The sequence below is a fragment of the Suricata suricatta genome, chromosome 11, assembly GCF_006229205.1.
Source record: "Suricata suricatta isolate VVHF042 chromosome 11, meerkat_22Aug2017_6uvM2_HiC, whole genome shotgun sequence".
Lineage (NCBI taxonomy): Eukaryota > Metazoa > Chordata > Mammalia > Carnivora > Herpestidae > Suricata > Suricata suricatta.
In genome coordinates this window covers 78824481-78848357 of record NC_043710.1, presented here as the reverse complement: position 1 = coordinate 78848357, position 23877 = coordinate 78824481, and the positions used below count along the sequence as shown (strand labels likewise).

The 23877-nt window shown below is 37.5% G+C and overlaps 1 protein-coding gene across 1 annotated transcript in view; it reads right to left on the bottom strand.

Annotated features, from left to right (window-relative positions):
* ARHGAP42 (Rho GTPase activating protein 42) overlaps positions 1 to 23877 on the bottom strand; it is a 276802-nt gene that overhangs the window by 195324 nt on the left and 57601 nt on the right. Inside the window, exon 2 of the mRNA XM_029957571.1 lies at positions 12983 to 13078. Coding sequence (XP_029813431.1) covers positions 12983 to 13078 — 96 coding nt within the window. The remainder of the gene's footprint in view (positions 1 to 12982; positions 13079 to 23877) is intronic.

Below are 23877 nucleotides of genomic sequence, written 5' to 3'. Positions count from 1 at the left end.
CTTAACATGTGTCAAAACTGAACTCCTTATTCTACTCTACACTCAGGTACTCTGCCACATATAAACACATAAACGGGCTCAAAACACCATTTTGTTATGAACTCAAGTGATGGATTAACCTCAATCCTCCCTTCCACACATCCAGTCACCAAATACTGCTGGTCTCTCTCCTCTACCCTTCTTCCATATCCATAGCAGGATATCACTTCATCTCTGCTATAATATTACAGAAGTCTAATTATTGGTTTCCCAGCTTCCATGACTCTAATTCATCATATGTATAATGGTCAGAATAAAATGCCTAAAGGACACTTCTGATTATGTCATTATTTATCCATTCAAGTTTATTGAGTTGGATAGAGTCCACATCCAAACTCTATACTGCAAGCAATGTGAGGCCTCCAGTATCTGACCATAGGAACCTTTCCGAGTATCTTAGCCAGAAATACTACTATTTCTAATCTCTAACTTAGCACTTTGAAACGACTAGACACCCCTACAGTTTCCAATTTCCATGCTTTCCCTTTGCCTGCATTTGCTAGGCTGTATCTCACCTAACTACTAGGGCCCAGATCAAATAACCTCTCTAATCAAGCATCCTCTGATATCCCTGGTCAGAAGTCCGTTCTCCAGCTTTGGTGCTCTCCCTACATTTATGTTTTTACTACGTTTTTATTATGCCTAAAACACTCAGCACATTCTCCTTAGTATTACAGTGATAATAAAATATCACTGTAATAAAATAATAAGATATTTTTATTCTTACCTTGTAATTTATAAGGCTACAAGAAGATTTTGTTCACATTTGCATGTATTAAATTGACAAAACTGCACATAAGTTTTTTTGCAAGAATATATTCATTAGTGATAGAGAATTCTACAGAATCCAAAGTCTATCAGCATGAACTAAGTCACACTTTGTGATTTTAATTTGAAAAACTGATTCTTTTCATGTCTGGAAAATCTGTAGAGCATCTACACTGGCCCATGAACACTATCTCTCATTCTAAGGGTAAACACCTACTTATTTTGTATAAACTAACACCTTTTTTCAGGGTGTGAAGGACAATGTGGCAATAAACGATCCGGTTTCCCTACAAACATGTGTCTTCTTACAGAGTTAGTGTCTCCACTGGGAGAATGCTGTGCATCAGAGTGATCCAAAAAGCACAACTCTGAAATAGAGTTTTTCCCTATTTTAATACCCTCTTCAATTGAGCTCCCCTCAGTATAAACACAATTGTTGAGAGTAGTTGTTTTCCAAAGGCTTATATCAGACACCATGAATCTCCATAAACTTAAATCTCCCAGGGAGATTTAAGGAATCTCCATATAGGTAAAACCTCCTCCTCCCAGGAGATTCAACCTTCATTCATTCAAGTCTAGGGTACAGACCAGGAATCACATTTTTAAGGCTTCCCATTGTTGATTCTTATGACTGCCAGTTTGGCAACTATTGGCTTTTGTGAAAGGCAGGCAGGGGGAGGATGCATGAGGAATTAAGAATTAAAACTATATTTAAATACAAAACAGTATATATTTTAATAAGATTTGTAAAGATTAGCTCTACTTCCGCCTTGAAGCTTATCAGTATTTTTAGTGGCAAAAGTAGTACTCTTGGCCCTCGTGGTTATGGAGGAAACAAGACATTATCTTTGAGTCCCAAGAATGAAGCATGGCCTGAAAGCTCTTCTCTCCACAGAGCTCAGAATCATGACTCAGCAACTATTCTGAAATTCCATGTCCGAGAAATTACCCAGAATTAGCCTTTTTGTGCAGCCACAGATTCCTAGCCAACGTAAGGCAAGACATTGTTTTAGGTCTAAAAAATTTAACTCTTTTGCTCTCCCTATATAGTCTGTTTCTTCCCCACAGCCACCAAATCTCTCCTCAGTGTTCATATGCTTGCCCTTGCCTTTGTCAATGAGTCTTCCAATAGTCTCTGGGTGTCCATTCCCTGTCTCCTAACTCACTTATTTCAAACACAGTTTCTAGAACTATTGCCTTTCTGGTCCAAACACTTTATGTCAAAAGTGACACTGTACTTTTATTATTTCATTCACATTTAGAAATGTTCTCTCTTGGTCCATAAAAGATTTACTGATGAAGGCAATCTTTGACTCACTCTGGCAAATACTTCCATGCTATAATTCATCACATATACAGATGACAGAATAAACCTCCTAAAGGGTAACTTGAAGCAAAAGCCCCAAGTGTCTCTTGAGAACATGCATCTGAGACTTTCGGCGATGCAGCAAAGCCCTCTGAGATACGCTCTGGCCCTCAGTCCTCGCGCTCCAGCCGAAAAGGACATCACCCCTTCATTTTCCTCAGGAGTGCACATATCAAGACAATGAACATTCGCGTGCACACACTGAATATGCCCGAGCAAGGCAAGAAATCCAATGGTCTAGAGCAGAAGGACGCAGTGAAGAAATGCTTTCACGTTTTAAATGCTTCAGAAAAAAATCTAGTGCTTACAAGCTAGCATGCCTCAGAAGTATTTTCTACCTTTAGACTTTTGCACCAAGGTTTCAAATCTAGAAATAGGTCAGTGTTTTCATGGCCAGGTACATTTGATTGATGATCCTGGGAACAGAAGATAAAATTGGCTCATTTTACAAGCAGTTTGTGGTAATACCATGATCTTAAAATTATCTGTCTCTGTATTAAAAATACTTAATTTTTAAAATAACCTTCTTTTTTATCTCTTTCTATAGTGCCTATCAGTCTAACTTAATATATAGTAAACATTTACATTTTGTCATCTAACTCCTCTGACAAACCTCCATTGGGTAGGGATTATTTTTCTGCTTTGCACAATGTGTCTTTAGCACTCACAACAGTGTCTGACATATCACAGGTGCTTGATAAGGCTTTACTGAATGAACAAATGAGTGAATGAATGAACAAATGAATAAATACAACCCAAGAGTGAAAGTTCCTGACCCAGCAGCCAGGCAACCAAGGTTCTAACTAGTATGAGTTTAGCAAATCATTCTACCTGTTTCTAAAGCAAAATGATAGCGTCCATGTTATACATGGTCTCTTTCCACTCTAAGATACTAAACCTGGGATTCTAAGAAACCAAGTCATTTCTAAGTCAGAAGTAATACTTACAGATAATTCAAAAAAAACAAAAAAATATAAAAACAATAGTCTGTGCAACTTCCTACCTTCCCATCCCCACATGTACATGAAGAAGGTATGAGAAGCATCCTACTACTAAAGAAAAACAGCTTCGAGACATAAAGATCTCCACTACTCCACACCAAGAAAACTGAGAAAAAATATTATCTTCAAAAGCTATTTTCAAAGCAGACTATCTTCAACAGGAGCAGATGAACTCCAGTAAGTAAACTAGGAAATTACCAACAAACCATAAACGATGCACTTAACAGATACGCAGGCCACCACCTAACTTTATGGTACCTGATGTTTACCAGCAAGCGATAAAACATGTTTATGTTATCATGCAAAAAATAGGGGAAAAAACATCATCCTGGGTATGTCACAGTTCAGGCATGCCATTACAAGCCAACCAACATCATACCAATTTTACTAAGATATTCTATTCACACAGAAAAGTAAAGGGATGCACTCTAACTGTGGCTCTGTTGGTCAATGCAAGTGTATTTAAAAAAAAAAAAGTATCATACCCATAAGTTACATTATTAAAGTCAGGCTACCCAAGCTCCATTTTCTGCTAGGTACAAATCCAAAGATATGACAAGTATAACATTTTTTAAAAAAGGTCATATGGGGCAGCCTTCTTAAATCTTCCATAAGACAGTCAGATTAACCTTTTTAAAATCCAAATATAACATCATTGCTCTGATTAACACCCTGCAATGCTTCTCATTACCTTTAGGTTAAAACTGCACATCCTCTAACTTATTAGGTCTTATCTATCTGCCCAAAACCTTCACACAGGACATCTTCCCCTTGGGTGTCCTTCTTTGTTCCTCAAGGCCTTTATTCAACCCCTTCCTAGATCTGGAATCTGCTCCCTGCTCCTCCTTCACTTACCACTTCTCCATGAATAATTTAAGCATCACTTTGTCAGAGTGGCTTTCCCTCATCTTCCCACTCACCCAACTAGGCTTGGTCTATCTTGAGTATCTATGTTCTCTCAGCCTAATATACATTGTTTTAATAGCATTCAATACAACTGTGGCTTAACTGTAATTGGTTGTGTAATGTTGGCCAGTGAAAATATCAATTACTGAAGCCATTTTATAGTGCCTTAGATTTAGTTGGCACTTGGGTACTTATAGAATAAGTGAGTTTTACTGACAGGAAATACAGGCATAGACAGGCTAAGAAGAGTGGAAGAAAGGTACAAAAGCAAGGTCCTGACTCTAATCTCTGATCCTTTTACTTGCTAAAGTAACCAGCTTAGATCCAATGGAGTCATTCACACTAAACCCCATGTTAGCAAACCAAACTTAAGTTTCTATACCTACTTTCTCATTAAAAGACCTAAGTCAATCAATCTCTGTTTGTTTGCTTAGGACAAGCTGCCTAACACAAGTCCAAAACTTCTGTTTTCTCCATATAAGGAGAGTAACCTTGCTTTAACCAATCAGCAAGTGCCCAGTGCAATTTCTTTGCTCTTGTTCACTTTGATCTAAAAATCTCTTGCCTTGTACAAGCTCTTCAGAACTCCTTTCTATCTGCTAAATTGGATGCTGCCTAATTCAGGAATCACTGAGTAAAGCCAGTAAGATAGTGGGTCTTTAAAATCTATTCAGTTAAATTTTATTCAACACAAGTTGGATTATTGCCCTTATAAAGCAGGCAAAAAATAACCCTATTAGTTGTTGATTAGCCATGGCTGCCTCACTGCAGTTCATTTTATACAACAGAGGCTCTGAGTCAAGCATCCCAACCTCTACATATGAACATGAACACAAAAGCGCCAGGAGTATTAACTTCAGGGATATATTGTAGAGTAGACAAATGCACAAATACAGAATTTGTGAATAATGAGGCTCAACTGTATGTTCCTGCATTCCAAGTTATATAGGGCTATGGCATTTATTTCCCTGTCTAGTCATTTTGCTGGGATTTGAGCTATCCTAAGTCACTAATCATAGATAAAAGTCTTTTCCCTCTCTATCCACTCACTTTGAAACCATCCTTCTTTAAGTTATATTGTCTTAAAAGGAATATATTGCTGCCATCTTAGCTTCTAATTCAGTGTACTCCATGAGAGCAAGAGCTGTAACTATCTTCACCACCAGGTCCCCAGGAATTGGCACAGAGTCACCTAACATAACAGTCAATAGACACTAAATAAAGAATATAAAAATGCTTAGCTCTGGTTTGCAATATTCAGAAATACTAAGAACTTTGTTCTAAATGATTCTCAAGTACATGCAAAAGTGAGATGTATGTATGTGTCTGTATAAAACTTAGTTTATTACTATATTGAAAAGAATCATGCTAGACATATCCAAATACATATATTTTATTCTTTAATGCATGACCCTAAAATTCTATTTATGTACCTTACAATGATCTGTTTCTATAAAGGTTCCCTAGGTTTTGCAGGGGGACTATTCATGTAACAAATATTGACTAAGCCTCTATTACATAAAAAGCACTTAAGTACTCTGCAGGAATAGAAATGTGAGTAAAATTTTCTAATCTCGAGGAGCATACAAGTTGCTGGAGGAGATAAGAAAGTTCTCCATGAAACAGACTTAACTACTTTCTGTTTAACAGATCACAAAAGAAAAAAAGGGGTGTTTCAGGGAAATAATGTAGACAAGTTAAGACATATTTTTTTCTTTGAAAAATGTGACTTGTGATATGCTTCAGGTTGTTTTTCAGAGCCTGAAATTTAAAAATCTAAGCCTTTCAATTTCAAATTAAATCAAATTGCGTTCTTCAAAACACAGAGCTAATATGATGAAAACCTCTCTTAAGTGGCATGTTTTTTTAAAGACAGGAACTCCACCTGAAATAAGCAACTTTCCCAGCTGTTTCAATCCTTAATTGTGGGTGGTTTCTGTGTGGGTGCAAAAATAGGGTGGTTATAAAAAGTGGAAAACAATAATTCAATTGTCCAACTGAGAGCCATTAAGAAGTAAAATATGCTTCCTCTACAGAGTTCAAAAGAAAATGTTATTTGTATAAACAATTTAGGCATTTGGAAATGTTCCACTTTAACAGATGACTTCCTGATTTATATAACCACATTTAAATCCATTGTAATGAGGGTTTATAATAAGTAATAGATTCTCTTTTGATTCAGCAAATGAGAAGGTAATCGGTTTCCTAGGCTTAATAAAAATCGCAGGTCTCTTTTTGAAGAGTTCTGTTGTTGTTGGTAATGATATTGCCTCTGGTTTGCAAAGTTTTTCCCAAGAAATGCTCAAGAAAAGTTGGAAGGCCACACTCCACCTTAAAATATTAGTAATATCTCTATGGGTGAATATTTATAGCTCTTCACCAGATTCTGAAGAAAGTCTTTCCAGAAAGCATTTCATAATTTAATACTTTAAAAGATAAATTTTACAGGGTATTTGAGTGCCTCAGTAGGTATAGTGTCCAACTTTGGCTGAGATCAAGAGCTCATGGTTATTATTTCTGAACCCCACATCAGGCTCTACACTAACAGTAAGGAGGCTGCTTGGGATTCTCTCTCTCCCCTCCTCTCTCTCTGCCTCTCCCCCACAGACTTTAAAAGTTGAATTTTATTTTAAGTTGAAGTTGAAGACAATAGGTCTTTCTTAGCTAAAATCATTTATGATCATTTAAGTACATTTCCTGGGTTTATAAATATGTCAGTTATTATTTTTATTCCAAAACACAGTTTACTACCTCAAAGTATTTTGGTGCTATAAAGGAATCCCTTTAAAACACGCAAAAGAAACCATCTGCTCTGCCTCCCACCCTGGACTATGTTCTTATTTATCACCTGCAAAAGTGCATCAAACAGTACCTTTCCATTGGACCTAACAAATGCATCCTTGAAGTGGCTGAATTTATTTGGTGAAAGATTTATGCATTCATTCCCCATAGTAATTTCGCTAAGAGAGAAATTGAAAAATAAAGTTCCAACCACTCCTTTGAAAAATTTCTTCTACTTCACACCCTCTGAGCAGGCGTCAATGATCACTCTCAGGCTCCGGTCTATATATACCAAGGTGATTCAGGCTTACAGCTAAGTCATTTTGTCACTGTCACACTTTTTAAATCAAACAACAAATATTTGCACTTAGGCAAAGCACTCCTGGCTCAGGGAGACACGATGAAGCCCTTGTGACCGGAAATGTCACTGTATTAAATTTGTGCCCTAGTCTCACTTTTTGACATATTCTCCTAAAGAAGGAACAGGAAAGAATCTAAAATGTAGAGCATACTACAGACAACAGAGTATGCAAAACTTAGTTCAGTTTGAGTTACCGTGCATCAATCTATACACATATAATTTGTACACAAGCTTCCATATAAAAGGGTTTTTTTTAAAGATGTAACAGGTTTTCATTCTAAGAACTATTAAGCACTAATCATCATTACTGCTATGTCTGCATATCTGCATTCAAAACAGTAAACAGATGAATGGGAATACACACATTAGGTATGTCAGAAACGTGAGCAATTATTATGAATGTGTTTTGATCTAAATTACCTAATTGCTGGCCTCATTTCTCCACTCAGAGCTGGGAGCCATAACCTTAGTTGACAAGTGGTTGTGTGTTGTCTGTCTCTACCACAGGAATTTTCTGTTTAGGTGTGTCTAAAGGAATGAAGTCTCCACCTAAAATATTTACTAGCAAACTGACTCTCCTTCTAGGTAAATGTTTAATCTCTTAAGAGCAATCAAGGTTCATGTCCAAAACTTTCCTGAGAGTTACCACAGGCCATCATACATTACTAACTAAGCTGTTTATGCACAATTGCAACTGGACTTTCCAATGGTTTCCAAAATTACGTAGAATGAACAAGATCTGCCTCATAATAATGACTCATATTTTTATTGGCACTAGCTCAGGCTGACTAATATCTGATTTTTAATCTGGACTTTTAAGACTGTTTAAAAGCAGTTTCAAATTACAGGCACCAAATACAGGAACAAAACAAAGCAAGTTTCAATCGCCAACCTAGGTATGGAAATAAATTCTGAATTGATACACTAAGATTTATGGTCTTTTATTATCCTATATGCTCATGAGCTAAATTCACCTAGCAAAACAATCTGTCTCATAGGTAGATTCACAGTAATAACTTTGAGCTTCTATTGTTTGAACAAGCCAGTATGAACAGTGTTTTTAAAAGAATACTATTTTATTTTTTGTAGAGATAGCCTTTATTTCCTAGTAGTAAGGTTTTAAGGCTAGACACATGATTTTGGAAGTTATTAATTCCCATGCATGTCTTCACACCAGGACTGATGCAGTGGGCATTGTTTTTTGCATTTACACACATATTACTTACTATGTAAATATAGTTAAATGATAGTACATTTTGTGTCCAGTCTGCCTATATTATTATTTAAGAAGGATAGAATCTTACATCAGTTCGTAATCACTCTGTACCCTCCCTCACCAATTTCTAAGCCCCAAATGTCCAGCTGATGAAGTCCTTACTCCTAACTCAAGGTCTTTACTCAGTTCACACACTAAAGCAGTATATAAAGCAGGCAGAGCAGCTGTGAGAAGTTAAGTTGGATGGATTCAACAGGCTGCTTCCCACTAGGCTAGCACTGTAATTGGCAGATAAAAGGGAGCCATCAAAAGCTCATGAGCAGTTCACTTATCCTTAGAGAAGAGGAGTAATGACCTCACACTGCTCTTAAATGGAAAGGAGGGTGCTAAAGGGAGAGTTCAAGGATGCTGTCTTGCTTAGGACTTCAATTCTGGAAACAACTGACCGGTTCTCTGAGCCTGAGAAATTCCAGACTGGATCCCAGACAACTAATTACATTTTGCTCCCTTCCAAGTCAGCAATGTCTCACTAGCACCGAAAAGCAAACAAACAAAAAAACTCCCACAAGCAAAAGGCCAAAAGGGTGGGAAGAGAAGGGGACACATGAAGAGTGGGACTGACTTACAGGCTAGACACAGGCCTACACATCTAAAAAACTCCAAGAACAGCTTCCACAAATTAGATAATTATATTGATATGGAAACAGCATCTTCTTTTCCTTACTTTGCTCAAAATCTGTTTTTTGCCCTATTCCACGTGTAAGCGCATTGAAAGCAGACATCTTACTCATCTTCCTACCACCTTCCCACTAATTCCCCCCACAACTCACAAACAAAAAGTCTGCAAATGTCTTGAATTTACAAGTTAATTTCATTGACATTGCTTGCTTATAAAAAAGGAGTTTTTGTAAGTCATCGTTTTTAGTGGTTGCATCACTGGCGAGTCTCAAAACTCCTCTGGCTGAGAGCTCGTGCCATCACTCAATGCTACAGGTCACAGTTGTTCCTACTGCAGTCCTCTTATCACATCAGAGGAAGAGGAGTCTGAAACCGGGGCTTCAACAAGCTATTTTAAACAAAGCTGAAACTATGCACCTTCCCATGTAGAATCAAACCTGATGAGAAAAAAAAATAAAAAAATAAAACTGATAAAGGAGGGTAAGGATAGTTCTTTGCACTGCATCCACTTCAGCCTTACCCAACAATGTCAGGGATACATTCCAAGGTCACTATCCTTATACAACAGCTTGCAATATCCTCATCATTCCTTCAGGTTAGGAATAGCTATTCAAGTCTTCTCCTCTTTATTACATAGTTATTTCAAAATGTTTAGAACATATTTGAGGGCTCAGATAAAAACTGCTGGATGATGAGGATTGTGAACATACCTATATTTTTACTTTATTTGTTTCTTATAATTTTTTATAATACTTTTTGTTCTGTTAGTTTTTCCTAATAAAGTATTAATGTTTAACTTAGAATCCCATAATAAGAGCTACATAAGTCTCTTGATTGAAACCCACAAGCAATATTATACCTACCCCTACACAGCATTTGTCTTGTGTCCTCCAATCTTTTATCTAACTCCTTAAAGCCCTCAAAACACTAGAATTTGGTCCACTAGTCATTGCCTATAATAAATCTTCACCTACTGATCAATTCACACTTTTCAAATCTAATCTGCAAGAGCCACAACATCTATTGAGCCTAGCCTAAGCAGACCAATGATGAGTATGAAATTTACCAGAACGTGGGGAAATCACCTAACATCTGCCTAAAAAGCTGCAAGGCATGTATTTAAAAACCCTACCTCTGCAGTTACATGTGACTTCAAGAAGGTATTGTAAGTTAAATAGAAATTAAGCAAAATATACATAAGTATGTTTATGGTACTTTTTAGCAAGACCAACTACAAGCAACTTGAAGGTTCTAGAGTTTATTTCATAAGTTTATGTAGTTGAACCTTATGGAATATTTTGAAGTCATGAAACCACTAAAAATCATAATTTCTATGAAAACCCAGAAGTATTTACCATAATCTTCATTAAAAGAAAACAAATTACATATATACACACACACACACTATATTTTACTTATATATACCACATATAAGTAAAAAATTAAAGTTTATAAGGAAAATTATGTCATTTATTCAACAATTTAAGAGTCTACCATGAGTCAGGCCCTAGGTCAGGGGCTAAAATGGTTTTAAGAAACGACAAGACAGATCAGTCCTCTGCCTTCTTTGAACTACAATTACATGACTAAGGAAAATAAATGCTATTGTATAAATATGTGGGGTTTATTTTTTCTAAGTAATAATGCTAATATAGTAGTATTTTAGTAATATAATCTCGGATTTTTTGACCATGTGTGTTACAAAGCCTATGTTGCGGACTAGACATTTATGACACAAATGTCAGGAAATGTTACACAAAAATGACAACTATTGTTCCAAGTGTCATGATCACTAAGATCACAAAGAGAAAGAAGTCATGTTGTTGAAGCCCATAGTGGCAGTCTTTACTTTTCTTCCTACAGCACTCAGCTACTTTTCATCACAGCATTGAGGGAGGAGGAGTCATTGATGATTTCAAGAGATTAGTTACCTCTATTTACCCCTCAGAGTAACTAACACTCCTAAAGGAGAAACCCAATAAAGTGACCACCTGGCACAGCCCCTCTGAATGACGGCCACCTTGACCACCCTGTTGTATGCATAAGGCAAATCCTACATACAGCAAGAGCTTGTTGAAGAACTCTGCATTCTGCCAGTGATTTCTCCAGAAGGTACTGTTGTGAATGTAGGCAAGCAAAAGGCACACAATGAATCAAACTCATTCAGCTTATTTTCTCTCTGACAGCCTCTTTTTGGTGGGGATAACATTGCCTTTTCCTCTCACAGCTAAGTTTGGATTTGCTACTTAGGTTTTCAAAAATAAAAATATACTGTTTACAAATACATATATAATTGACAAAACAATGAAGAAAAAGAAATGGTAGAGGAAGGAGAGGAATGTGATTGTGGAGGGGCATGTCAGGGTTTACAAAGCCTTGCTACTCAAAGTTTGGTCCATGGACCAGCAATGTATCCCCTTTAAGTCTGTTAGAATTGCAAAGTCACACACTCCACCTGAGATCTTCTGCATCAGAGTCTTCATTTCAAAAGATCTCTAGCTGTTTCATATATACATTAAACTTTGAGAATCACTGTTTGAAAGGCATTTAATATTCTATTTTTAAACCTGGAAGATGAGTACATTTAGTATTAGTCTCTAAAATGTACATCTTTTATACAGTTTTTGATTATGTGATGTCTCTAATTCAGCCTCAAATGGACCCACCATCTACAAATTGTTAAATACTGATTGTTAAAATGTAGAGGAAAAAAAATGCTACATGAATCTGGTATTCAAACAGTAAAAATTCAGATACAGATAAAACTTCAGAGATCACATAACCCAACCTCTTCACTTTACGGAAAATAAAACATCTGAATCAGGAATGGGTGTGCCCCTAGAGTCAGACTGCCGAATTATTAGGGCAAAGTTGGATTAGGGCTCAAGTCTCCTGATCCTCAGTAATGTTCTCTATATCCTATAATAATACTGGTTTAGTACATCATAACTGATTTCTTTCGTTATAAACAAATACTCATGTTAAAAGAAAAAATCAAGGCATGGGGTGCCTGGGTAGCTCAGTTGGTTAAGTGTCTGACTTCAGCTCAGGCATGATCTCCCAGTCACGCATCAAGCTCTGTTCTGACAGCTCAGAGCTGGAAGCCGGCTTCAGATTCTCTCTCTTTCTCTCTCTCTTGCTCTCTGCCCCTCCCCCACTCATGAGTGCTTGTTCACTCTCTCTCTCTCTCTCTCTCTCTCTCTCAAATATAAACATTAAAGAAACTTTAAAAAATATAAATTTAAAAAAAAGAGAGAGAAATCAAGGGGCACCTGGGTGCCTCAGTCAGTTCAGCATTTGATCTTGATTTCAGCTCAGGTCATGACCCCAGGATCATGAGATCAAGTCCCACACAGGGCTCTGTATTGAACATGGAGCCTGCTTAAGATTCTCTTTCTCTCTCCCTCTGCCCCTGTCCCTTGCTTGCGTACTCTCTCTTTAAAATAAAACTTAGAATACATTTTTTTAAAAGGGGAGAAACCAGTATTATAGTTTTTAAAAAGTAAAATAATTCCTAAAACCAGTGCTTTGTATATTTAATAGTGGATGTCCAATATGTATTTGAGTGAAAGATTCACTTTGAGGCAGAGACAAACATTGTTTTCCACCTCTTATCAAAGGGCTGAGCTAAATTATAGAATGAAAAATAAATAACTTCCTTATGGAAAAAACTAGAGTTTAATTTTTAGACAATTTACAACATTCTCCTCTACAATAACCAAAAATTGCCCTAATACTTTTATTAAAGTCAGAATACTTTACGTGTTTAATATTTGGGTATGTTAATCTGTTTGACTGCAAGGAAATCACTATTTGAAGTAGGACCTTTAAAATTACATAGAATATTAAAGAACAGTAGTACTCACCAATACTGATTTCATCATCTGTTTCAGCATCACCAATACATTCAAATTGGAAATCTTGCAGTGACTGGGAAAATTTCTGTACTGCCATAGACAGATCTGCAATTAAAAAGTTTTACAAAACCATAAGTTGAAGGTACCATGGGATACGCTAGAGTTTCCGTGTGTATTATTATATAACTCCAATTTTAATACTGTATTTACCAGGACCTTTTAAAAATACAAGCTTGACAAATTTAAGCAGAATTTAAAGAGACTGCTAAAGAATTATGTTAGGAACTGGATCTGCTCTGCTCACTGGGGATTTGTCTCTGCAAGAAAGTTTTGGTGCCAGTTGTGTATTATCTGGAAGCCAATTCCCAAAGCCTTTATGAAAGAACTACCATTCACTCCCTATAAATGGAGCATTCATAAAAAAAGAATGTTCCTAAGGTTGCTGGTGGGGTGGGGTGAAAGGGAGGAGAAAGCAGCCAACCTTTGATCAGAAAGGGTCACCAATATACAGACCATAGAGCAGGTAGGAAATGTGTTTTTAACAATAAACTACCGATTTAGATCTGCTGAGGTGAAAGGCCACCTGAAAGGCTATTTACAAATAACCTTGTAATTCATAGGGGATCTCAAGCTCAATATGTTCGTCAAACCAGGCCTCAGCCTGAACAAAGTCCAGAGTGTGACTAAATCCAGAAGAATTTTTTATTCCTGGAGAGAATAAAGAAAAGCCCAGAATAATGAGAAGTAAATCCCTGGGATACAGCCTAACAGAGTGATTAAGAATGCAGACTCTGGAGCCAGGCTGCCTGGTTGGAAATCCAAGTTCCACCAAGTATCTGCTATGTGACCTTGGGCAAATTGGGCAAATTATTTAACTCCTCTGAACCTCTGCTTTCTCATCTGTAAAGAGTGAATAATAAAGGCATAACCACCATAGAGTTGTTTCAAGCACTGAGTAAATTAATATTTGCAAAGGATTTCAAACTGAGCCTGGCATTTAATAAACACTATGTGAGTTTTTTAAGTAACATTATAAATCAATCTAACAGTGCAGCATCACGGAAGCTTTAAAGTTTGCACCCCTCAGAGCTATTCTGATCATCCATACTAACCTTTCCACAGAAGTCTGTGCCAGTAGGAAAACATATTTTTCAGGAATTCACTACACACTTCATTTAGTGGTATCTCCCATGGGTTCAAGTCCAATATGTGAACTCTAACACCTACTTTAAGCAACAGAACTGAACAAAGACTGTCCTTAACCAGTGTTTAGTCAGGCCTGTCCGAGCCCTCATCTTGTCTAGGCCTCCACCTTGGCTCTCAGTCCTAAGTCAGCCTACATAGCCCAGTTTTAGCAAGAATCTTACCAAGTCAGTTTGGAGAGAATTCCCCACCCTGGATACCTGACCAAATTCTTCATCCCCTACATTTAGTCTGTCACCTGCCTGCACCAAGAATCCTCTTACCATTGATGTCTCCTCTTCATAAATTTTCCAACCATCAACACTCCATCCTGGCCCCAAGCCTACTCCTTGGCTATAAATCCCCACTTGTTCTTGTTGCATTCATCATGGAGTATGCTCTTTCTCCTCCATTGGGTGTGATAAGCCTGACACCTTTAGCAGTCTTGAATAAAGGCCTCCTTAACATTTTAACTAGTGTCAGCATAATTTTTTCTTTAAGAGAACATCTGTAGCCCTATGCCTACACATGACCTCAGGACTTACTGTTACATTCAGGAAACAGTAAGCACCTATCAATGTAAGTATTCATGAATGAACAGATCTTCAAACATTAAGGTCACTTTTCTGTGTCACTGTGAACCAAAGATCTTACCAACACCCTGAACAAATACAATTATGAAGATGACAGGCCTCAAGCTTCACAGAGGCTTTTAAAAAATCAAAATATACACATGAGACAGACTTTTTAAAAATTATTCTCTGGAAAGATGATGCTACTCATAGATAACACCTCTTTTCACAACAGGGCTAAACTTTGGGCCAGCTACACATTCTACTTGAGAGGTACTTTCAATTTAAGAGAGACAGTTCTATCAGCTTAAGAATGTCTCTGGATTGGGCTTTCAGGAAGCAAAATGAAGAGGGCCTTCTTAATGAATTATTAGTCAATGATAAAACAAACGCTTTATTAGAACTAGACTTTGCCAATTACCTTTGAGGCCCTGGACAATCATTCATAATTCCCAAAAACCATTTTTCTTATCTTTTCAATAGAATATTAATACTGATCTCACAGGGTTGATCTAAAGACAACTGAAGTATGTGTCTGGTACATACTAGACACCTCAATAAGCGGAATCAGTTTTTATCATTCAAGTCCAGCTCATAAAAGTGGGAAAGTTGACTGGCCTTGAAGACAGAAGGGCACTGTGCAAAAGTATGCATTTATCTGACAGTGCACAGATCTGCCCAGGAATAGAGAAATCATAACACCTATAACAAATGCTATGAGAAGACAAAGGAAGAAAGAGACTCTTTGGATATTTTAAGCTAACTGTATGTGAGTACTCTCCAAGACAGAGAAAGCATTCCATTTAATGCCACTGTATTTTTCTGTGTACAATATAAAGGGCTTGTGGTAAAAATGGATTTGAAGTCACGGGTGCAATTCCTACAGCAGAGTTGAGATGAGGGGTGGTATATATGGGTGCTTACAAACTCTGTAAGAGGTCTTTCCTTCTCTACCCTCCTCACCATTAGTTCCTGGGCTTCCCCTCAAATTCAATGAGCTATCTGGAAGCTTTGTCGAACTCTAACAGAACACCCCACAACCAACCATTTATTCCTGAACTACTCTTCACTTCCCATGGCCTTGTTCCTTCACTAAGAAAGGTACACTGCTTTCTCCTTTCATAGACATCACAGTGGGTGCACTAGAATAATGCCTGTCCCCAGACAAGAACACAGGAGCCCACTTTACCAGCTGCTCTTGTCAATATGACCACGTGATTAGGAGTGTGAGTTCTAGCAGCAGATTACCTGGGCTAATTTCCTGCCTCTACCAATCAGTGACATGACTGTGGGCAAGTTTCTTAACTTCTCCGTGCCTCCGTATCCTCATCTGTTAAGTGGAACAGAACATGTCTCTCAAGGTTACTGTGAGGAGTAAATGAGTTAAATATAGATGAAGAACTTAGAACAGTGTCCGGCACATTGTTCAGCATTTAAAAAGTGTTGGCTATTTCCATGTAAACATTTTAGAAAATGAAAAAAAAAGTGTTTCAAGAATGAAGGTAGCAGCTATTAGACCTTAGATAACCTTGGAAAGTGCCCAAGAAAACTACCTGTTGATAGCTGTTTCAAATTCTCTCTTACCACACTGCAATGGGGCCATGACAAGAAACAACCCAATTATTCAGTATTTCTGAGTAAGAGATAAGTATCTATTTCAACGCTAGAATGAAAAATGCACAAATTATCTCTCCATAGCCATTTGGAAGCATAACGAGACAGGATTACATTTTTAAAAAATTTGTTTCAAGTCAATTCAGATAACAATTCCAAAAACAAGGAAAAGTTTGAAATAGGACTTATTTTCAACTTCAAGTATCTGGGTTCTTGATTTACCTTTTATTCATTCTCCTTTTCTAAAAACCATAGTAATAATCAGGTAAAAACATATTATCAAGGTAAAAATTATGATATTTTCTCCCAGTAATACTGATCAGTCTCCAAAATGAGGAATCCAGCTTACAGGTTTTAATCTTGTCTCCATGTCCCTCTGAACTAGAAAGCACAAAATCTTCAAATGACTTGAAACCACATGAAACTCACTATTCCCTAATTGTCTAAAGTTTCTAAACAATGGCCAGATGCATAGAACATAAGGATTGGTTCTAAAACCCTTTAAATAAAATTGATTCACACCTGACTAAAACCTAATTTTTAAAATTCTATTGTTGAATTTTAAAGTATCAAAATGTATAATGATAAGAACCTACATTTTCTCTTAAATACAAAAAAATGATCAAGTATATAAAACATGAAAGAGAGTTCAAGTTTAGGTAAAAGTGTCTCTTTCTCCCTACTTCTACCCAACTATTAGAACTTGAGAATAAATAAGAAAAAGATCCCAGTCAGAGCTGCTGGTCACATCATAAGGTGAACAAGAGGAATAATATTTACTAGCAAGCAAGACTGTACATAGTAAATATGTCATTAAATACCACCCATACCATATCTTTTCCATTTGCCTAATCTGCAAGTTAAGCAAGAATGTCTTCACATGTATTCACATTAAGTTGGAAGAAATTGCACTAGGCTTTAGTTAGTCGGCAATGTTTTTATATCAAAGAGTTAACCTATAGCACACATGATTAGATGATGCTAATGAAACACTAAAACTTCACTTCATTAGAGAAATAAAACACACTTCGGAAATAATTATAACTCTTCTTATATATTAAGAGCTGCCTTTTACTTTAGAAGTGTTAATGGAATTATTTTTACAATGTTACCTGTGGAAGTAAGCTATATTTATGTCAGAGCCTGAACAACCAGCAGGTCTACTGGTACAAGGCAGTTCTTCCTGAAACCCAGTTAATCTGAGATTGGACTTAAGACTCACAGGTGCAATGTGTTGCAGACGTATGTGCAGTAGAATTATACTCACACTACCATGCAGAAGTCAGACAGTACAAAGCAATAGGAACACAAAGGTAAAAATAAGATATATCCTTTCCTCCAAAAGAGCACAGTACAATAGGATCAGGGGGCATATAAATAAACCCTGTCATAGGGGAATTGACAAAGTCTCTTACAGAGGCTAATAACACCAGGGGCACCTGGGTGGCTCAGTCTGTTAAGCATCCGACTCTTGATTTCAGCTCAGGTCATGATCTCAGGGTTTGTGAGATGGAGCCCGCAGCTCTGAGCTGATGACACACAGCCTACATGGGATTCTCTCTGTCCCTCCCCCTCTTTCTCTCTTTCTCTCAAAATACATACATACATACCTACATACATAAAACAAAAAAAAAAAACCAATTAACACCATCACTATAGATAGCACTTACTATGTGCTGGACACTTTTCCAAACACTTAATATAAATTAAACCATTAATTATCAAAACAGTCACAAAAAGCAGATATCATCACTCCCATTTCACATATAAAAAAACTAAGACACAGACAAGTTAAGTGACTTTCCCAAGTTCATACAAGCTAGTAAATAACAGAGCCTGATTTTCAACCCAGGAAGTCTGGCTCAGGAATCCCCATTTAACCACACTGCCACATTGCTCTGCACATAAAGGTAGCAAACAAGAGGCACAATCAGGGGTGCCTGGGTGGCCCAGTTAACTGTCTGACTCTTGGTTTTGGCTCAGTCATGATCTCACAGTTTGTGAGTTTGAGCCCCACATCAGGCTCCGTGCTGACAGCACAGAGCCTGCTTACATTCTATCTCCCTTTGTGCCCCTCCTCCATTTTCTCTCTCCCTCTCACACAAAACAAACAAACAAACAAACAAACATTAGAAGAAGATGATGACTACGATGACTATGGCAGCGACACCATCAGTTCCGTTTGAGTGCATGCGGGAAGGCTTCTTGGAAGGATCAATGAAAACAGAGACTTAAAAGATTTGACAACACACTAGGCATGGCCAAGAGGTCAAGAGGCCAATCTTCCAAGAGGCATCTTCTACCTGCATATCCAGCCACACCTATAAAGACTCATGCCAAGCTAGGGTACTGGTTAACATCAGAAACAAACATCCAGTCTCTTGTACCTATGTTTGTATCGTTATCCCACCTTCTAGTGATATACTCCTCTCCATGGTCTCTTTCAAGATTGCTCTCAAGTCCCAATTTCCTCCAAATAGCCTTTCCTGATTCCTTCCAGTTTAGCATTATCTCCTCTTATATTTCCCACTACATGTTGTGGCTCACCTGCTATGCTTTCTCTCTTTTACCTGTTATTCTGTTATCCATAAACCTAGTCTATCCACCCTATTTTAAATAGCATAATAAACATTGGAAGTTTTAACATCTGCAAATACTATCAAAGTATCCAGCACCATTTCTTATATGCAAGAGCTCATTTTTTGAAAGCATGAATTTCTGTAAGGTAGACAAATTCTTTCAACTTTCCAAATGCCACCTTCCTTTCTCCCTACGCTTACAGTCCCCTGATGTGGTGTTTTCAAACACTGGTAAAACATGGGTTGTCAACTTTTCAAAAAATAATAATAAATAATAAAAAGTGTTCCTATTTACAAGGAGCTTTGATAAACATTCACAATAATGATAAGATGTTTTATTATTTCAAAGCTCTTACATATTTTTTCCTAATTCTCACACAAAACTATGAGGGCTGATGCTCTGAAAGTTTAAGTAATAATTAGCCCAATGTCTAAGAAGATCTGGGCCCCAATCTGGACAGGTCCTGCTCCCCAATTTGAGGTTCTTTCTGCTACATATCACAGCTAATTCCCAATGACTAATAGGCACTAAAACCAGGGAAGGTGTGTCCTTTAACAAGATCTAACTAAGCCTTTATCTGCTACATAAACTCTACAATAGTAAGACTCCAAGTATTGAACCATACATTAGAGCTAGCTGTGCTCATTAGCATGGAATAAGGTAGCAGCAAACATACCTTAGACGGTCATTATGAAATGCCATGCTAGAAGCCAAAGGAAACACACGGTGCTTTTATACTTTCTAATGCCACAAGAGAACTGAATAATATTCTAGGCGTTAAGCTTTTTGAAGGGAGGTATATATTCATCTTATTTTGTCCACAGTGCCCAATAGAGAGATGATTCACAGAGACCAGAGGGACCAGAAAGACAGAAGTGTACACCAATGTGTTAATATAAAAATCCAGTATAGATCAATTACTGAAAAGCTTATGGTACTGGGAATATACATGAGTATAAATGGAAGCCTTAACTTACTAGAAAATAGACCGAACACTACACAGCAGAATATGTCAAGGAATTATCAACTAAGCCTGGGTTTTTAACACCTGCAGTTATGTTTTTAGTGTTCTCTCTGAGAGCCACAAATGTCAGACTGATAGATGGAGAAAAGTCACAGGAAAAGAACACTAGGGGTGGTGAAGTATTATAAAAATGCAATGAGAACGTGTCAATAAAAATAATTTCTACGGCTCTTATTTAAACAGTTTTAAATGCCCACTTTGTTACTTCCCAGTGTACATAAATGGTTAGAAAATACTGGTTGTCCAATATTAACAATTAAACAAAAGTCTTATAAAGAAGGTCCAGGAAAAACCTTAGTACTAGTAATCACTCAATATATGTGTGTTGAGCTAACGTGAAAATGAGTGACTTACAGTAATGAGATCAAGCAGTTTTCTTTCCTTGCAGGCCTTGAGAAACACTGTTACATGTAGTAATAGCCATATTCCCAGGAGGTCACTGGAGACAAAAAATCACAGAGGGCAATGGGGCACTGATGCCATTCTTCATCCCTCTGGAAATGCAAAAAGAACAGACTACTCTAGGCCACTAAATTAAATTTCTGTATTTGAGAATGGAACAAGATTGCTTTGGCACTATGAAGTTGGCCTAGCTTCAGGTGGCTCTTCACTCATTTTTATGCCAGATGTGTATTCAGGGTATTATTTCTGCATCCTGTTTTGGATACATGTACCTTTGAGGCAGGCAGTGTAAGTCAAAGCATCTGTTTTCTGTGATACAGGCTTATGTGATGAATGTTGCACAGATCTGGGAAGAAGTCCTTTATTAGAACCAATCATTCTTTCATGTCATGAATTAAGTGTGCACGTGAGTGGAACAGACATGGTCACCAATCCTGAGACCTCCACCTACGGCATGTAGTATGTCTTAGAGCAAGCACTTAACTTCTCTGAATCTCAGGTTCCACATGTACAAAAGAAAGACAGTAACCCCTTGTGAGACTGTCATGAATATTACATGGAACTAGCTTAGCGCAATGTCTGGTAAAGAACAGAAAAAACTTGAAATACCGGTTCTCAACAAATGTTAACTATTAAACCACCATTCACTAAGATGGCAAATGCAGTATATGAAATAATTTCATTGTAAGCATAACACATTTAGTTTGTGAATTAAATTACTATCTTCAGGACAGCTTCAGTGAAAATAAACAGTAGTACTGGCCTCTAAGACCAGTTTGTAATCCTGTAAGGGATGTGTGTCTGGCAAATAGTTCCAGAAGATTCCAACCTAAAAACAAACAGGGACCAACAGGACAGATTTTATCCACAGTTTCAGTCAAGCTACAAATTCCATGAAAATTAAAAACAAAAACCCACAAAGACTTCACTGCTACTCGAAGTGAAGTTAAAAATAGAAAGTACAAAGGATGAAGTAAACCACCCATCTTTCTACCCTGGGGGAAAAAACTTGAAAAAGGAAGGGTAAGGAAACAATGGCACACTGCAGTTTCTCAGGATTCTCTCACTTCCTCAATAAGCATTCCTTTGTTGCCTTTGAGTTTTCTCTTCCTTACACTTTCCTTCAGGAGGGTTTGTCCTTAGTCACCTTGTTTTACCCCAAAACTGTTTTCTTTCAAAAAGAACTCTTATATTTGACAGCCTGGGTGGCTCAGGCGGTTAAGCGGCCTACTTCGGCTCAGGTCATGATCTCAAGGTTTGTGGGTTCCAGCCCCTGACAGCTCAGAGCCTGGAGCCTACTTCAGATTCTGTGTCTCCAACTCTCTCTGCCCCTCCCCCACTCATGCTCTGTCTCTCTGTCTCTCAAAAAATGAGTAAATGCTAAAAAAAAAATTTTTTTAACTACTGTATATTTATAGGCAAGAAACTCCAAAGTGGTGATTTAACTCTGAATGCTGCACTTCCATGAAAAATTGAGTAAAATATCCTCCTTGCATTTTTTAAAATTTAGGTAAAAAAACACTGACATGGAGAACTTTGCAGGTTTCCTAAGCTTCCTAGCAACACAGGATGGCCTAGCACATTTTCCTCGACTTCCTGGTCTCCTATCCTACCCATGACCTCTCTCCCCAGTCCAATCACTTATTTTGCATTACTTGCCAGTCATTTACAACTTACACTCTTATGAAAAGATGCAGCAATGTGAAGTGTTTTAGTGTTCTACCTACCTCCCGCTCACTTTTCTATTGACTACCTGAAGTATCCTATCTATCGAAGATAATGACTTGTTACCTTACCTTTAATGTCACATAGCAGCCTACTGCTAACTCGAAAAGCTTACTTTTTCAATCAGCCCCTTCCTGGTATTATATACTAAACAGACTTGTGGTAAAATTGGACTAGGTAAATTTCCTTCTTAAAGCACCACACTAAGTTGTTACCTACTATGCAATTCAAGTATATCATCTTCCTTCTAGGTTTTTCAGGACATCTTCTTTCTCAAACTTCTTTGCATCCTCAATATGCCTGCCAAACAAGCCACTCTAAACTTGAATTCTCTCAACATCCATAAAGTCATTTCCCATGTTGGAAATATCCCTTCACTTTCTGTTATGACCTTCAAATGTCTTCAAATAAAGTACTCATAGCTCCACTATGAAGCTTCATACCTCAAAGAGCATCGTTATACTTGAGGATGCAGCATGTAGCTTTCTTCAGTTTTTCTGAAGCAACATTAAGACCTACCTTTCTAGATTAATCTAAAAGCCACTCCAAGTAATCCAGCCAGAGCAACACTTCTGCTGGTTTACAGATGCCAAATACTAACATGCCTTATTGTACACAATAGTATGTCAAGAGTTCACAAAGCCTTGGATAATTTTAGCGTATCTTCCTGGTGTTGTAACTTTTACTGGAAAATTGAGGAGATGAAACCTCATTACTTTTATCCTGTTCCACATTTTTTTAAAGTACATATTGTGGGATGCCTGGGTGATTCAGTGAGTTAAGTGCCCAACTTTGGCCCAGGTTATGATCTCACAGCTTGTGAGTTCAAGCCCGGCATCAGGCTCTGTGCTAACAGCTCAGCTCCTAGAACCTGCTTTGGATTCTGTGTCTCCCTCTCTCTCTGCCCCTCCTCTGCTCACACTCTGTCTTCTTTCTCAAAAATAAATAAAATTTAAAAAGCAAAATAAGTACATACTGTGAGTAAAGCAAGAGTGAATTAATTTTTGTTATTTCCATCAAGGCAGTCAGTTTGGGCCATGTCCTTAGACTGAGGGTATATATTTCCCCTTCTCTAATAAAAAATTTTGAGAAGTACTACATTACTGTAATATACTGCCTTTTTCATGTCTACTGACATACCCGACAAGTTTACATTCTATTATTATTACATATTTGTGTCCAAGTCACATAACCCTCACCAAACAGTAAGCCTGTGGAGGGCAGAGATCTTTCTAGTCTTTACTGCAGCCAGCACAGAGTCTTGAAAATAGGGAGTTAACAATAAACATATTAGAATGCAGGAATAGAATTCAGAGGATTTAGGGAAGAAAAAACTAAGACTTTTCCAGGACTCGCAAAAATCAATTCCTGATAAGAACTGATTTAGAAACAGACTTGTCTCTAGCAATAAAAGGTGCTAAGAGGACCAGAGAAAAACCAGAGCCCCAGCAACACAATATACCTAATGATCTGAACATCAAATCAAGCACAAGAAATCTGAGGACCACAGAGAATAGCTATAAGGTTTTCTTTTAAGATCATTTGGAAAGCTGGGCAAAAAGCAAAGCAATGGAAGCTGACAAAACCAGTCCAGAGACTTTAGGGGCTAACCTAAACTCTCACCCTGGTCTTATAAATCCAACTCTACAAATGAGTCTGGTGCTACTACAAAGCTGTCATCATCAAGACAGTATGGTATTGGCACAAAAACAGACACATAGACCAATGGAATAGAATAGAGAACCCAGAACTGGGCCCACAAATGTACGGTCAATTAATTTTTGACAAAGTAGGAAAGAGTATGC